This window comes from Trichosurus vulpecula, chromosome 2 (genome assembly GCF_011100635.1).
Source record: "Trichosurus vulpecula isolate mTriVul1 chromosome 2, mTriVul1.pri, whole genome shotgun sequence".
Lineage (NCBI taxonomy): Eukaryota > Metazoa > Chordata > Mammalia > Diprotodontia > Phalangeridae > Trichosurus > Trichosurus vulpecula.
This window is the reverse complement of record NC_050574.1, coordinates 192033544-192050731: the sequence shown is the minus strand read 5'-3', so window position 1 is coordinate 192050731 and position 17188 is coordinate 192033544. Positions and strand designations below refer to the sequence as shown.

The 17188-nt window shown below is 41.8% G+C and overlaps 2 protein-coding genes across 3 annotated transcripts in view; one reads left to right on the top strand and one right to left on the bottom strand.

The window, feature by feature from the left end:
- On the bottom strand, positions 1-10296 carry LOC118840014. Its single transcript, XM_036747522.1, has 2 exons — positions 10224-10296; positions 1-2794 (listed from the first exon to the last, which is right to left on the bottom strand). Exon 2 carries the CDS (start codon positions 2426-2428, stop codon positions 1454-1456), a length of 975 nt encoding a protein of 324 aa, XP_036603417.1. The 5' UTR covers positions 2429-2794; positions 10224-10296; the 3' UTR covers positions 1-1453.
- Positions 10297-10459: 163 nt separating this feature from the next.
- The window catches only part of HSPH1 (heat shock protein family H (Hsp110) member 1), a 30905-nt gene continuing 24176 nt past the window's right edge, over positions 10460-17188 (top strand). The window contains exons 1-3 of one of the 2 annotated variants that reach the window (XM_036744404.1): positions 10460-11000; positions 13741-13798; positions 16679-16819. In XM_036744404.1, coding sequence (XP_036600299.1) covers positions 10894-11000; positions 13741-13798; positions 16679-16819 — 306 coding nt within the window. In that variant the 5' untranslated portion in view covers positions 10460-10893. The remainder of the gene's footprint in view (positions 11001-13740; positions 13799-16678; positions 16820-17188) is intronic. The other variant, XM_036744405.1, reaches the window with a different exon arrangement.

The window sequence follows — 17188 nt, the reverse complement described above, 5'->3', positions numbered from 1 at the left end:
TTTGGAAGTTACACTGAGAACCATTTATTTATTCCACCATCTTGCTAAACCTAGAAAAAAAGCAGCAATGATCACAAGTCAGAACGGCCTCACCAAAAATAGGTCATGGCAGACTTTTTTTTTTTTTACAAAGCTATTAAACTGATGAATCAGGAGGAAGTCAGTTTGCCTACATTTTAACAGTTTGACAAAATTTTTCCTGCAATACTTGCAGAAAAGACAGCCAAATGACTCTAGTTACAGTTAATCTGTAAGGTAGGTACCGACTGAATTGCCAAACCCCAAAAGTACATTGTACTAACAGCTCTTTATCACCTTGGAAGGAAATCTCTAACGTAAGGTCCCAGAGTCTGTCTTGACCCTGTTCTGCTTAATGTTTTTTACCAATGACTTGGCTGAAAGAGTGGTGTTGATTATTAAATATATAGGTGACACAAAGTTTAAAAGGAGAGTTAACACAAAACTCAATGCAAAAAGATCTTGATGGACTAAAATGCTAGTTCTAACCTAGTAATATGAAATTTAGTAGAGATAAATATAAAGTCTCAATGCTTGGTTTCAAAAAAAGCTACTTCACAAATAGAAATTAAGGGAGATATAGCCAGATAGTGGTCAGTTTAAAAATGATTGGGGGTTTTGATTAAGAGAGGCCAAGTATCCAGACCAGGGTGGGTTATCATTTTGCTGTATTTATTCTGGCCAGATCACATCTGGAGTACTGTTTTCAGTTCTGAATGCTACATCTTACAAAGGATATTGAGACGATGGCTAGACCCATGGGAGTCAATGAGGTTATGGACCTAGAACAGAACCTTAGAGAGATGATGTATATCCTGGAGAAGAAAATGCTTAAGCAAAAGGACACTAAAGTGTTAAGTCTATGTCTATGTCACTTGCCTGCTCAAAAATCGTCAACATCTTACTATTATTTCTAGCATAAAATACAGACTTCTCAATCTAAAATTTAAAATTATCTATGGCTTAACTCCAACTTCCCTTCCCAAATTTACTTTTGCCCCCCCTTTTGAACGCTATGTTCCAGCTCAGCTGTCCTACTGTTACATAAAACCCATCTCCATATTTTTACACAAGCAGTCCATCATAACCTCCTTACTTCTACCTCTGATTAAACAGATTTTTTCAAGGTTCAACTCAGGTTCTTGGACATTAAAGAGGTACAGCTAGATCCCAATAATGAAATCCTGTAAAGTGGTAACACAGTCTAAATTTACACTACTGAATGTTATAATCATGTAAAATAGATAAGTGGTTCTAGCCCAATGGAAATGTGTAATGAAATTTTTAAAAATAAGTTTTTTAATCTCTTTATTAACCTAATAGCAAAAAATGTATTTCTAATTTGAGTTTATTACAAAGGAACACTAGAACGCAAAATTTAAAAATTATTGACTATATCTAATGATAAGCCTACAATGAGATGACAAAAATGTCTTTATTCTTGTTTAATATAGTTTAGCAGAGCAGGCTGAACTGTCTTTTTCTTTAAATCCTCATACATATGCTGGTAGGTACAGAGAGCTTTATCCACATCTTGGCGAATTTGTATACTTCGACTGACGTTAGGATCAGCATTGATAATTTTTTGCTTCATGACTTCTACAGCTCGAAAAATATCTTCAAATTCCTTGAGAGTGAACTCCTTCATCTGCATATTATCTGATTCTTTGGCATCATTCTCGGCTTCTTCAAACACTTGTTGTTGTTCTAAATGAAGATCATTATCGGCCAACTCTTCTGAGTGTGAAATGAGCAATTCTCGGACATCACCATTTTCTAGTTCATCAAAACCAAGCTTTCTGCCAATGTTTGTTATTTCTTCTATAACAGTCTGTTTTTGAGGGGGGAAACCCTCAAAATTACTATTTGTAGAGTGTGGCAAAATGTGCTTCCACACCGTGGTGTCCTTATCTGCACTGGCTGCCTCTCTGGTAATTTTAGCATTATGCAATTGAAGTCGATTTTTAAAGCGATTAAACCAACCAACACTTGCAGCAAATGTTTCTTCACTATCCATTTCATTTCCATTTTCTTTAACTGCCTTAAATAAACTTGAAGCTTTTGTCTGAATGGCCGCTCTGGTAAGAGGAATGCATTTTTGGTTGCAGTCTTCAATCCATACAGCTAACAGACGCTCCATTTCTATCATCGTAATACTTCTGTTTCTCGTAGTTGTTTGCAAACCACAAAAAGTTGATGCAACTTTGCCTTTTTTTTTAATTTCACCTGCATGTTTTATAATATTCCGTACTGTAGATTCAGGCATTCCTATATCTCTTCCTATTTTAGAGTTACTATGACCACGTTCATGCCGTTCGATTACATCAAATTTTTGTTCTAATGTAATAACAAGTCTCTTCTTTTTTGTGCTGGCAGTGTTGCCATCTGAAGTATTTTTCCTTTTGTCCATTTTATTAAGGGCTCTTTTTTTGAAAAATTAACAAAACTGTTGATTATGGTATGCAATGGCACATCACATCTACACTTAATGATAGCTAAGTACAGAATGATGATTTAGTGGTATTTAACAGCATTGGCTTCCTCCCATGTGTCACATTAATTGAATTTTTGCTTGCATTAATTGCAACCTGGTATCATTTTAGAACTCTCACTAAAAGAATTCTGCAGTATTCAAACACATACTCATTACAATTTAGCAGTTAGTTCCATCTCACTCAAGGCCTTCAAGCAAAAGCTGGGTGAGCACTTCTCCAGGATGTTTTTGAAAGTGTTTTCTTGTTTAGGTATGGGCTGAATCATAGATGTTCTGGGGTTCCTAGGAGATAAAAAGCAAATAGAAAAAGGTAAGTGTAAAAAACGAGGTTTCTTTGATCTTTATGGTTTCAATTATTTTCCTGCTACTGTGTGCTAGTGATATAGTAACTAGTAGTAACTAGTACATACAAGGTCCATAGGTGGTTTTAAAAAAAAATAAGGGAGGACAGGGGAAAACTTAAATGCCAGATGTGCCATGCATTTACCAGCCACATATATCTGCATGTTTAGCTGTGATCTGCCAAGCCCCCAGATTAGTCCCTCTCAAGATTAAGAGCTTAGTATAGTGCCTGGCACATAGTAGGTGCTCAATAAATGTTTACTGTTGTTGACTGATTGAAGATTAAGACAGCCAATTGTCCAATAGTCATACTTTGTTCCCTCTACACTTTTTTTCAGGGAGCAGCCTGGGGTCATTTGCAGGATTTCCCAAATGCATGCAGGAATAAATGTAAGTGGCATAAAAGGTATCATCCAGTAAATGTACAATGTAAGAAGCAAGTGCTTGCTAATAAGAGTAAGAAATAAAAATTTTTTTAAAATGGACGGTCTGAATGTAACACAAGAACCCATAGGAAAAAAGATCTGGACAAATACCACCAGGACACTGGAGAGAGACCATAGCTCCTGAGGTTTGAGAGGAAGTCACAGACAGGATTAGGTATGGATGGGCTGTGATCTGAACTAATGGCATATAGACCCAATATGATTATAGAGCCACTTAATTATTAACGTATACCACTGCATTACTATCTGAAAATGTAGACACCCACATGCCAAAACAGCATACTAAATGGATCCACGGTGTTATAAAATATCACTCCTGAAAGGGCTATCAGAAGAATTCAATTTACTTTAGCAAGCAAATGTTTCAAGAGGTCAGGATAGACACTAAGTTTGTGTTTTAAGAATATCTGAGCAAAAACGTTCTTCAAAAAAAAAAAAGAGTATCTGAGCACAATTCTACCCGTACAAAAAAAAAAAAAACAGTTCTTACATGTATGATACCACATACTTCTGTAACTCTAGTAGGCATTCAAATATTGGACTGATCAGAAGTTTATAGTCTGAGGAAGCATACATGTGTATACTTCAAAATTGTCATACACAAATTGCACATTGTCTCTTATACCATATCTGTGTTCTGGCCTTCCCTTCCCATATCTCTGGGGGGTGCCTCTGCCCACACTTCTCTCTCTTTCATCCTAGGTCCCATTGTTTCCAGAACCAGAGTAACTCTGTGGTACCTGTTGCAGGGTTGGAGGGTTGGAAAGGTAATCATGAGCATAACACATGGAGACCAGTCTCCAAAATTTGCAAGGATTTGATGATGCTCCTCCAACCTAGTCTAGGTACCCTCCTTTCAACGATCTCATGTAAAGCATACCCACCTAATTTAATTAATTAGTTTCCCTGAACCTGACTTTAGCTGAAGCAACCAATGCAGACAAATGTAGTCAAAACCTCCAAACCCTTTGTCCCCTTTAGTACTTCTCCAGGCCATCATCCCTGCTGGCTTCACTCTCCTCCCTTACCCACTTCAACTCTACACTGTCCTTTCCCATCAGGTGGGAAAGGGCCCCCAGGTCCTTTACTCTCTTAGTCCTATCACCACTCATCTCTTGCCAAACCTTAGCCCTTTTTTTACACCCACCATTTGCAGTCTGCTTCAGGCATGTTACCAATTCATATGATTTAGACTCTTGGGCCCTTACTACAGCAAGGCAATGCTTTGATTGCTTCCAAATCAATTCCCTCTCTCACTCCCCACAGAAGCTATTCCAAACCTCTTCCCTTCTGAAGCCTACCACACACCTCCTTCCTTCATCTCTTCTAGATGAACATCTTATTCTTCTGAGAAAACCTCAGGCATCTGGCATGAGCTTCTTTTTCTCCCATTCTCTTTATCTCAAAAACCCTTGATATCTTCTCCTACTCTCTACTCCCCTACCCCAGTCTCTGACAAAGAGGTGGCCCTTCTTATCTAGACTAATCTGACTTGCATTGGATTCTGCCCCTTCTTGTCTTCTCCATTAGACTCTACCCTTAATCATCCCCCACACATCCCCCAACTTCCACCTAGCTATTGGTTCCTTCCCCCGAAGTCTTAAAACATGCCAAGTTTCTCCTATCCTTAAAAAAACCTTTACTAGACATCACCTCAAGCAACCCCCTTGAAAAAGTTGTCTTCACTTGCTGCCTTTACTTTTCCTCAACTCTTTGTAATTCTGGTCCCCAACCTCATCATTCAACTAAAACTGCTCTTTCCAAAATTACTAATGATCCTTAATTGTCAACTCTAATGGTCTTTTCGAAGTATACATCCTGCTCATCAGCTGCATTTGGGTTTTCATGCTACTACTCACTCTAGGTTCTCCTACCTACCTGCCTGCTCCTCATGCCATCATCCATATCTTACTTTTTTTTTTTCATGTCATACCTTCTAATTCTAAGTGTTCCCCCCAAAGTCTATCTTCTGTCTTCTCTTTTCCCCAATACTCTCTTTGGTAACCTTATCAGCTCTTACAGGTTTAACAACTATCTCCATACAGATCACATCTGTGTGCACATCTGCACACTCATACATCCACATCCACACACCACATCCTGCCTCAGTCTCCCTTGAGCAGCTTTAGTCCTGTATCACCAACTGCCTTTTGGACATTTTCAACTGGATGTCTCCAGGACACATCTCAAATTCAACATGTCCAAAACTTAAATCATTACTTTCCTCCAAAACCCTCTCCTTTTCAAAGTTCTGTGTTTCTGTTGAAGGTACCACCAGCTCTCCAATCTCTCAGGTTTACAATCTCATTATATGCTTGATTCCCTTCCCAGTCCTCTTCCCTCAAGGTACAATTCATGCACAATTGTCTGCATAAAGCCTTTCTGAATCCTTTTAATCATAGTTCCCTTTCCAGACAAACTACCTTTTATTTAAAACTACTTTGTATTTATTTACTTTACATTTATGCTGCATATATCCATATGTGCTTAATAGTTAGTTGACTGATTCTATAGTAAGTTATACAATGTTGTGCAACTATGTAAGGACAAGCAACAATTCTTATATGATTTCATTCTGTAACAGCAACGGCCATGTATGTGTGCGCGCGTGTGCATGTGTGCGCTTCTACTGACACTTGGCTGAATCCAAATGTCTGATCTTGACCAGATGAAACCAGATTAACCTGTTTTCCCCACTTTTGGTCAGTTTTTTGTCAACTGAATGCTAGATTTTGTGCCATACACAAATATTTCATTGCTCTTTCCTTGGGATTTCAAAGAATAGATATTATTCCAAGTCAATGTGCAAAACTTATAGCTCCTAAAGAGCCTACTTTCATAATTTTAAAGATACTGCAAAGGCTGCTGATGTGGGGAAGTCAGTGTTTCAAGAATTATCCAAGTCCATAAAGACAAGGCCTTGATCAGTAAAGTACAAAGGAAAGTGCATCAGAAAAAAAAGAACAAGAACTGGCAAACTATAGCTGCAAAGCAGTCTAATTAATCCTCAGAAAACACATGACTTCAGAGACATTAGGCACCTAGACTGTTACTGATTTCTCCACGAAAGGCATAAGCATTTTGAAATCAGAAGAACAAGGTGACCAGTGAAATTTCAAAACTGTTAACCCTTGCTATAAAAAAAAAACAAAACACTTGTCATGGGCTAGAAAATATAAAGTTTAGAGTACTGAAGATTGGGAAAAGGTAATTTTTACAGATGAAATTAATTTTTCTTTTAAGACTATGCCAAAACTGTTGTTAGAAGTCCAGATGAATCTGGAAGATGATATGGGCATCTTCTTCAGAATGTAAAACATCCACCTACAAATCTTGGAGTAGCTAGGTGGCTCAGTGGATAGAGCACCAGGCCTGGAGTCAGGACGAATCAACTTCATGAATTCAAATCTGGCCTCAGACACTTACTAGCTGTGTGACCCCTCGGCAAGTCACTTCACACTGTTTGCCTCAGTTTCTTCATCTGTAAAATGAGCTGAAGAAAATGGCAAACCACTCCAGTATCTTTGCCAAGAAACCCCAAATGGGGTCACGAAAAGTGGCACAACAAAAACAAATCCTTGGATTTTTTTCTTTTCTTTTTGTTTAAAGGGGGCTTCCAAGTCTTATATCCACTGAGAGAATGATGAATTTTAAAATCTGTGGGCTATAATCAATTCTAGACATCTTCTACAGGAAGCCTTTCCCAAAATCTCTTAAATTCTACTAGTGGCTTCCCTCTTATTCACTTCCTATTTATATTGAATATAGCGTATTTGTACAGATTTGTTTGCTTGTCTCTCCTGTTAGACTGTATGCTCCATGAGAGTAAGGATTTTCTTTTGCCTCTCTTTGTATTCCCAGCACTCAGTACAGTGCCTAGCACACTGTAGGCCCCGAATGATTTCTCCTTGTAGGAAAATGTTTGTCAAAGGTATGCTTATGATCCAATGTGATGAAAAAGTATTGCTTCAAGATGAAGAATAAAGACTGTGTCAAAATCTTGTGACCTTAATACCAAATTGTGTAAAATAAATGACTGAAAGAAAAAGATATATTACATATTAAAAGTGTTAAAATGTAAATGGTTGTAAGGTTTATTGTATAGGTCAATAAATTTGACTGTCCCAGTTAATTCCCATACTACCGTAAATAAAACATTCTGTTTCTGAGTGATCAAAATTCAAGCTACAGAGAGTCAAAATTGTCCTTTAAAATAGCGTGAGACTGGTATGAGTAGGATTGCTGAGGTATATATCCCTCATAAAAAGGGACCCCAGAGGTGGGCTGCTGGTAGCCACAAAGAAGTGGATGCAAGTAAATGGCTGGAGGTAAAGAAACTAACATGCTAGAAGCAAGGGCTGGGAAGAGGAGCTCTTTCATACCCACAGAATCCCCCAAACCTGCAGTTGAGCAGAGATGATAGCTCTCAGTGAAGTCAAAGAAGAATGAAAGACTGTCCACAGCTAGGAAAAGTACACTTCATCTAACTAAAAAAACAGAAAGAGCAGTGAGTCCTAATACCTAACCACTTACTAGCTCTGTGGCCTGGGGAAAATCATGAAATCTCCCATCAGGTTCAGTTTGTTCATTAGTAAAATGGAATGGTAATACTCATACTACCTACATAATTGGGCTATTATTAGTACAAAAGGGGGAGTATATTTGATTAGAACTGAAGAATCCTCCTCCTCCTCACCTCCTCTCCCTTCTCCTGTTTAAAGACTACAGGAGTACCAGAACCAGTGGTCATTAACTTTAACCCTGTAAAAATGTGACTATAAGTTGTTTGTTTTATATTTCCAAGATTTTTTCCCAGTTCTTCCCATTATGTTCCAGAAAGCAGCATAATGCCTGTTTGTGAATAAAGCAATAGTAATAGCTAGCATTTTATACTGCTTTATGGTTTGTAAAGCATTTTACAAATATGTAATTTAATCTTCACAACAATCTGGGAGGTAGGTACTATCATCCCCATTTTATAGATGGGGGAACTGAGGCAGACAGAGGTTAAGTATTTGCTCAGGGTCATACAGTCAGTACGTGTTTGGGGCTGGATTTGACTTGGGTCTTCCTGACTGTAGGTCCTAATATACTGTATTAGGACTGAGCTGTGCTTATGCTGGGGATTGGTTTAAGGAAATTATTTTAAAATGACTTTAGTGTGGAACTCAGTTGAATTATTTTATATTAAAAACTTATTGTGTAATAATTCCTCCCAGTAAAATATAAGCTTTTTCAGGAAGAGGGAATTTTTTTGGTTTTTGTTTTGCCTCTTCTTCACTGGCACCTCACACAGTGCCACACACTTGATAGAATGAGTTGGTTGGTCGGAAACTCTCAGGTGGGGCAAGTGGTCAGTGAAAACTTTATGGAAGTGACTCTAAGTGAGGGCTTTGGACTAGCTGATATTACAGGTCCATAAGCTCTAGATCTATGAATTTATGCACTAGGCATCGGAAGTGACATAAATAAAGGAATGGAGGTGAAGGACAGCATGAGCAGGGTGGACAGCTTGACTAGAAAATAGTGGATGTAAAGGGAAGTAACAAGAGATTAAATACATTTAACTGTGGATTGCCTTTTAGGAAGCCAGGAGCAGGTGAGAAAAGGGCATTCCAAGCATGGGGAGAGTTAGTGATTATAAAAGCGCAGAGATAGGCAACACAAGATCCCATGTGAGCAAGTAAGCCAGTGTGGCTGGACTATGCTAGTAGGAGGGGAAGGAAGCTATGAAGAGATTAAGGAGAGAAAGAGGATGATAGTGGGGCAATCAGGCAGAGAAATGGGATCAGGTGTACAAGTAGAAGGGTTGTCTTCAGTAAAAGGGAAAGACAGGGAAGGAAGGAGGAAGAGAGAAGAGAGAGGGAATAGAGGGGGAGGGGAAGGGAAGGAAAAAGGGAGGGAGAAAGGGGTGTAAGGAAAGGAGGGAAAGAGGGAGGGACAGAAACATTTATCAAGTTCCTACTATGTGTGGACTGTACTAAGTAATTTACAAATATCTCATTTGATCCTCACATCTCTCAGAGGTAGGTGCTATTATTTTCACTTAACAGTTCAGGAAACTCAGGCAAACACAAGTGACTTGCCCTGGGTTACACAATCATTAAGTGTGTGAAGCCACATAGGACCTCAGGTCTTCCTGACTTCATCCACTGCCGCCTCCAGAAGAGTCATCTTTTCATCGGGTTGAGCAAATTTATTTCATAAATAGTAAACACACGCAGAAAGCAGTTTGATCTTCGGAGTCATCAGTAGCTCAATTTCGACTGAGACACTTGTAGTTTTCCTTTATTGAAAGCAAACAAACAAGACAACTCCAGAACAACACCCTTTAACAGTGCACTTGATAAAGGCATGCTGTTGGCTTTCAGAAGAAAAGCAAAAAACAGTAACGCATTCCTGCACTCACTCCTTACGTTTCTCAAAGTGAAAACCTCTATCATAAGGTGACTGGGGAATTCAAACACGGAACGCCCCTGCCTTCCCCCTCCCCCCCCCCAAAAAAAACCCACCAGCAACAAATAAGCAAAATCAAAAAGCAAAACTAAGCTTCAGGTTAAGTAGCTGAAAACAACCGGACAGGTGAAGGACCGGATTGTAAAGGACGTGACCTCCCCCCGCTTCCCATCCCCCCAACTCTAAGCTTGGGCCGAGCGCCGCGGCCTGGGATGTTCGCCAGGTGTAACCTCACACTTCAGAGCCCCGCAGGAGCGGTCCGTCAATCCCCCGATTTCCGCCCCGCCCCCACCCTCCGACCCCCGCCACAACGCCCAGGTTAGGATTTCCCGGCGTCAGGCCGTCCGGCTAAGGATTGAGTGCCCGGGGTCCGCAATCTTTACAAACACCGTGGCGTTCTCAGAGCCACACCATCTTTAGTTTGACTACGCAGGTAAAACCGATTCTCCGAAGCGCGAACGACTCACCTCGGAGGAGGAGCCGCTACGGGGCCCTAGCTCTCGGAAGCCATTGCCCTTACTTCCTGTCAGGGAGGAGAACGGGAAGAGGGGGAGGGACAGAGGGCGGGTCAGGCTTTTGTGTCCGAGGCCTATGGCAAACGGGCGACTTCTCCGCGGCCATGGCAACGGCGGCAAGTCGGGAGGAAGGGACGGCCGCCTATTGGCTAGAATCTTTCGAGAAGGCTCGAGAAGACGGAAGCGGAAGTGGCACGTGGTCAGGGGAGGAGTGGGAGGGGAGCCGGCGGAGGCGCCGGGGAGTAAATGCCGCAGATTCTGGAAAGTTCTCATCAGGGAGCTACATAAAGCTGAGGAGGCCGGACTTCCCTTCTGTCTGAGCCGGTGCTTCGGCACGCGCGCTGCGGGTCTAGGAGCGAAAGGAGGAGCGGCTGCGCGTGCCACCCTGCGAGACCGACCCAGCGAGCTAGACCAGCAGGCAGAGCGGGCCAGCGGCAGGGGGCACGTCTGTCCATCTTCCTCTCTCCCTCCCCCCACCCCGCCTGGCGCCGTGAGTCGGGTCTGTCAGAGCCTTTCCGAGCTGAGCAGGCGCGAGACGGCGGCGGCGGCAGCAGCGCTCGGGCGGACCCAGCGACAAGCGGCTCTCAGGCAGTAGAAGAAGGAGGCAGCAGCAGCTCCAGCCATGTCGGTGGTGGGGCTAGACGTGGGCTCCCAGAGCTGCTACATCGCGGTGGCTCGGGCCGGGGGAATCGAGACCATCGCCAACGAGTTCAGCGACCGGTGCACCCCGTAAGTGTGTGCGCGCCGCAGGGATGCAGCGACTGGGGGGGAGCGAAAGAAAGCTTTGAGAGGCGAGGGGCGGTAGGAAGAAGCGAGGGGAAGGGGCGGGTGCAAGGTGAAAGAAAGCCGGCTGATCCGGGCTTTTCCCTTTTTCTCCACGCGCATCCCCGCCCCTCTCCCCCAAATCTCCCTTTCTGAGCGCTCAGGGTCTTGAGTTTGGGGCCAGGCGTGGGCGTGACTCTTTCTAGAATATGGGGGGGGGCGTACGGAGATCTCCGAGGGTGGGGGGCCTCATCCCTAGGATTCCCCCCGGGGACAGGAATGGAGGTGGTGCCGGGTGGGAAGCGGCCATCATTCATTCGTTTTCTGTCTCATCAACTTTGGGGGGAATCTGACTGCGACAAAGCCTGAGCTTCTGCCGCGGTTTCCCCCGCCGGCCCGGAGGGGGCTGCTTCGGTCTCCGCCCGCCCCCGCTTTCCCCTCACCCGGGCTTGGAGCCGCCTCCAGCCGGCCTGCCCTCCCCCCATTTCCTCCGCCCCGGCAGGCAGCGGCCCCAGCGTAGATCTTAGCGCCGCGCCGCGGAGCAGCCGCGTTCTGCCGCCGCGCTCGCCCCTGCGCCTCGGAAGCTTCCAGAGCCCGCCGTGCTCCCGGAGGGCGGCCGGCCTCCCCCTCCCCCCTATCCCCGCGCCGCGCGTTGGCCCGCTGCTAGGGTGACCGCCCGCAAACCTGCCCGTGGGGCTTCCGCGGGGGAGGGACCGCCCCCGGGGCGGTGAAAGTTAGGGAGTGAGGAGGCAGACCCCGGCTTCGCCGGGCTGGGAGTGCGGATTGAACAATGCAGAATGGTCGCCCTTGGCCCAGAGCCGCGTCTCTAGTCATTCGGGGAATGTGAAGCACTTGGTAGGCTCGGAGCTTCGTGCCGAGCGTCGGGGGAGATGCGAGACACCCCGTCTGTAGTGATGGGTTAGCGAAGGGCTCCCGCCATCGGCGGATTAACGACGCTGTGTCGAGCGCGTTATCCTACGCAGACCCCCGCGGATGGGGCCACAAGCAACCTTGGCCGGAGGGCGGCCCTTGTTCCGTTCCCTCAGGTGTAACCTCCATCTTGTGTAGGTAAATGTAAAATTAGAAGTCAGGGATTCGGGGGCAGTTTTCCCCAAGCGCAAAGTTTGGAGATCCTTGTTTATTCCTAGGGCAAGGTGCGCTTGTAATAGATATGTATTGAAAGACTGAGGAAACAGACTGAAGCTGTCACCACTAGGGTCAGTCTGACATCAGAAAATGTACTCCCCACCCCCAACATACACACCCTTTTCCCCCTAAGCAAACCTCTTTTTTAAAAATTGGAGTGGGGAACCAACAAAAAGCAAGTTCATCATAAACGATATGCTAGTCCATTTAAAATAAGCTCTTACTCAAATATTCTCCAGAATTCAAGCAGTGGGGAAATTTAGGGTGTTTGTCTAATGAGGGTCAGAAAAATTTATTGAGCTGTTACATGTCTCCCCGTCCCCCTTTTTAAAAAAGCGTAATGATCAAATAAAGTTTTTAATTTCAGGTCTAAAGTGGTAGGATCTTAGAATTAAGATTCTATGTAAATTATCTAGTGTAGGCTTGTACCCAGGGCAAGAAACAGTAATACCTGCTACTCTGCAAACAGTTCTGAAGTCCCTTATCAGGTGTTTTTCCAACCTCTCTACTATCAGCTTCTACTTCTAGGGTGATTCTCATTGCCTTTTTCCATCCTTAATGCCTAAATAGTCTAGGATTCTGTTTTTTTTTATCCTTGTAAATTAACTATATAGACTTAATGAAGCATGCCTTGCCCCAGCCCCACCCCACCCCCTTTTTTTTTCCTGAGTTTTTACTGGATGTTTGGTTTTATCTTCAGTGATAGGGTAAAATCTGTATGTAGGTCAGGGATACAGAATTAGGCATTTAAATGGCATTCTGCTACTTGTCTTTCACCTTTTCATTCTCTCTCTTCTTTTTTCCCCTTTTTTCTTTCATCTAGGTATGTTAGTTCCAGTGGTACTCAGATACTACTTGGTTACTGGTATTTTGGACTAAAAAGTTTGCTGATCCTTCTGTATACATAAATCCCATAAGAGAACATGAAAGCTGTGAAAGTCTTGCTAGTAGTGATGGAGAGTGAAAATAATGTGTCATTGATGTTAACTCTAGGTTAAAGACTAATACTGAAGCCCCTGGTGATCTGCAGCATGTGAAATGGAGAAGGGAATGACCCTCAGCACCTTTTCCTAGCCTTCATCCCTGTTGCTGTTTTCATTCAGAAGGAGATGAGAAAAAGAGTTCTGGATCACAAAAATTTTAGAGGAAGATATTTAAATAGTGATTTGGTTTATCACTTAGGAATATTTCCCATGGTATCGATGGTATTTGATATTTGATACTGTTACTGAGTGATATTCCTAAATGTGCTTGGGACCAGTAACCTTGCCCTTCAGAATTATCTTATTAGTGTTCTTAAGACTCAGAGAGTTGTCTTTATAGGGCATATACTTGTGGGAATTCCTCTTAATTCTCTTTTTCCTAAACCATAAAGTAACTTCTACCCTGATACCATCAAAATAGGTTGGCAAGCATGCCTTGGTCATTCGTCTGTGGAGCTCCTACTTTCTGTGGCTCCACTTGGAGCCTGAGGTTTCAATTAGATTATCCCCAGTGCCTTGCAAATTGCCTGTTAATGTTGCTCTGTGTTGTTTAAGTGTGGCTTGTATTTCTCTTTCAGATCAGTAATATCATTTGGATCAAAAAACAGAACAATTGGAGTTGCAGCTAAAAATCAGGTATGTGCTTTGGGGAAGGAACAGTTCTGATCACTTCTTAGGGAAATGAAAAAAAGCTCAATAAAATGTTAATCTTAATTGTCTAAAGATAAGATTATCTTTAAGTAATACACGTGTATATATAAGATAAGAGCAATAAAGGATGTTTGAGGGGGAAAAAATCTCCAGGACTTCAGGCATCACGTCCTTATGCCAAGGACTAGGAAGGTGAGAAAGTCATCTGTGCACTTAATTTTGATATCAGGAGCATCTGGATCAACCCAGTCAGGGTTTTATAGGGGTCAGGGTCCCAGATAGGTCTGATTGGTTTCCAGTCCTTGATAGGACAAGTGAAGCTCAAACCTTGCTCTACCTCATAGGACAGAAGTTTCCAAGTAAGCATATACCAGCACAGGGTGGGGGTGCCTCATGTGTCTTAGACTACCAGTGCCCTCCTCTACCGAGGACAAGGATTTGGGAGCTATCATGGGGTATTACATCAATTCATGACGTTTTTTGTTTCATTGAATGTAGTTTTTAACATTTCTATCTTCATCTAGTATTTGCAATTTCTTGTTTCATTTTTAACAGCACTTAACACTCTAAAATTTAGCCTCTGGGCCCCAGTTTTCTAGCCTACAAAATGAGGAGGTTCAACTCTTGCCTGAGGTCCCTTTCAGCTCTGAGTTAATTATCCTCTGAAATGAAGAGTGAGGGAGAGACATGAAGGCAGAATAAAACAAATAGATATATGTAGAGCAAGCTCCATATATGGAGTGACATTCCTTTGTGACCTTTGGGGATATTGCCATTTAAGACAGTCCTAGCCGTGTTGCATTTTTTAGCTATAATCTTTATGTGAAGACATCCCTGTTTAGTCATGGCAAAGAAAATTAGTCCTAGGACCACACTTGGCCCATCAATAGTCTTTGCCCTCCGGTGCAAAAAAAAATTTATGTAGGAGAATTATTGACAAGATGCTTCTTGACAGCATCTAGATTGAAAACGAATGCTGAAGCCCTTGGTGGTCTACAGCACATGAAAATGGAGAAGGGAATGACATTTAGCACGTTGTCCTAGCCTTCGTTCTGGCTCCCATTTTCATTCAGGAAGAGATGGGGAAAATAGTTATAGTTTGGCACAGTTTTAGAGGAGATATTTAAATAATAATTTTTATCACTTAGAAATATTTCATGTGCTACTGTTATGTTTGAGAACAGATAGTTTCTAAAGCTTTATTTTGGTTGAACTTTACGACATAGCCCCAAATAGGGAAAGATATTCTCTTGACTTCACATCCTAATTTTTGCACTAGAGTGGTCTGATTGATAAAATAATTGGGGGGAGGAGGGACCTTGATACAAAAACCCTTATCTAAAACAAATTATTTTGATCTGGAATCCTACAAGACTAGCTCAAGGAGATCACCTTTTTGTTGTTGTTGTTGTTAGCGACAATTATATAAAAAGCTGTCAGGAGGGTTAGTGAGTAGAGCACTGGCCCTGGAGTCAGGAGGACCTGAGTTCAAATTTGACCTCAGACACTTGACACACTAGCTGTGTGACCTTGGGCAAGTCACTTAACCCCAATTGCACCTCAAAAAAAAAACAGCATCAGGATTTAAGATAAATTAATGTAGTCTTTGTACCAATCTTTCTTTAGGGAGATATTTCAAGCTAGTGAGTCCTTGGTCTTGTGTGTGAGTGTATTTCCATACCTGTGAATCTCTAAAAGATATTATTAAAGCTCTTTTGTTTTATATTTTTAAAAAAAGAAATTAAAACAATAGTTTTATAATGGGGAACATCTAAGTGCCAGTATATTATTTCTTGTTAGACTAAAAGTACAGAGCCATTTTCACAAGCTAAATATGATTCTGAATTGTTGATTCCCCTTTTCTTGTTAATGTGGATAAGTAATTGAGAAACAGTTGTCAAGCAACAAAGTACATTTAATTAGAATTTCATAATATTACATAAAGGATCTGTGATTCTGTCTATGCAGACTGCATCTCCCATAATGTAGTAAGTAGACTATAGATTCTGAGCTGGCAAGGACCATATTGATGATCTAATCCAACCACCTTTTACAAAGAATGCCCAAGCAGGTTGTGACACAGGTGATAATCTCCGCTGCTGGGATTGCAACTCAGATCTGGCTCTAGATCTAGTACATTTTGCACAATACACTCTCTTCTTTGAGAGTTGCTGTCACTAAAATAATGAATCACCCTGTGGCTGGCCTGATAACGAGCCTCTGAATTTAGCCAGGCTGGTCTTTGGACAGCAGAGATACAGCCTTTCCAAGTTGGTAGGACTGGCCAAAGCTTGAGCCCTGATGTCAGTTTAAAGGGACTTTAGCTGTAGGCTCATCTTAGTCTTCATAAATTATTTAACTTGCACAAATGAATATTAAAGCAGGATTAAAACAACTAAGTAATCCTTTCTTGACCTGTGTGTTAACTGTCATAGTTCTAAAACTTTTTTTAAGCACTGTTTATGCATTTGTATTTAGGACCAGGACTCCTAGAAACCAAATGAAATGACAAAAGATCACTGTTTGGGGTTTTATTTAAAGCACTTAAGTGCAGTCTTGATCATTCTGAAAAGTTCACTAACCATCTTGGTGCTGTAGGATAGAATGCATTAGTGGTTTTAAAGCAGCAAGGAATCTGTTCCTGTGACTGCTTTTGGCTTTCCTGTCAGGAAAAAAAAATAGGTGACATAAAAGAAATTCAGCCATTTTGTTTATTGTTTTTGTTGAACAAATGGTGGTGAGCAAGTTTTCCTGGGATCTAGGTGTATGTGCTATCTCCAGGGTTGCTGTAACTGCTATTGTAGGGTATTGTTCCCTGGAGGTGGGAAGGAAGGAGAATAAACACCTTAAACTTTTTTTCTTCAGCAAATCACTCATGCGAACAACACAGTATCTAACTTCAAGAGGTTTCACGGCCGAGCTTTTAATGACCCTTTTGTTCAAAAAGAAAAAGAAAATTTGAGTTTTGACTTGGTTCCTATGAAAAATGGAGGTGTTGGAATAAAGGTAATGTAACTGCATCTTTATTTTTTTAATCTGTATTTTCGTTATTCGTAATCAAAACATAATTGAAAACTGGTTGATTATAGAAACTGGACTTTGCTTTTAAAAAAAAATCCATGGTATTAACTTCCAATTTAATATAGTCTTGTAGCTGTAACTTCACATATATTGCATTTACTACTAGTTTGAAGAATATCAGATAATAATAGATTACATATAGTATTAAAGCAATTTGTCATTTCCCCAACTTATTGGAAATTCTCAAGCTGCTAAAAGTTAAGTGGATTTTAAAAGCTAAATTGATTTGTCAGTGTATCTGATCATTAGGCTTTTACACTTCATATTCTAATTTCATTCTTAATAAGAACATTT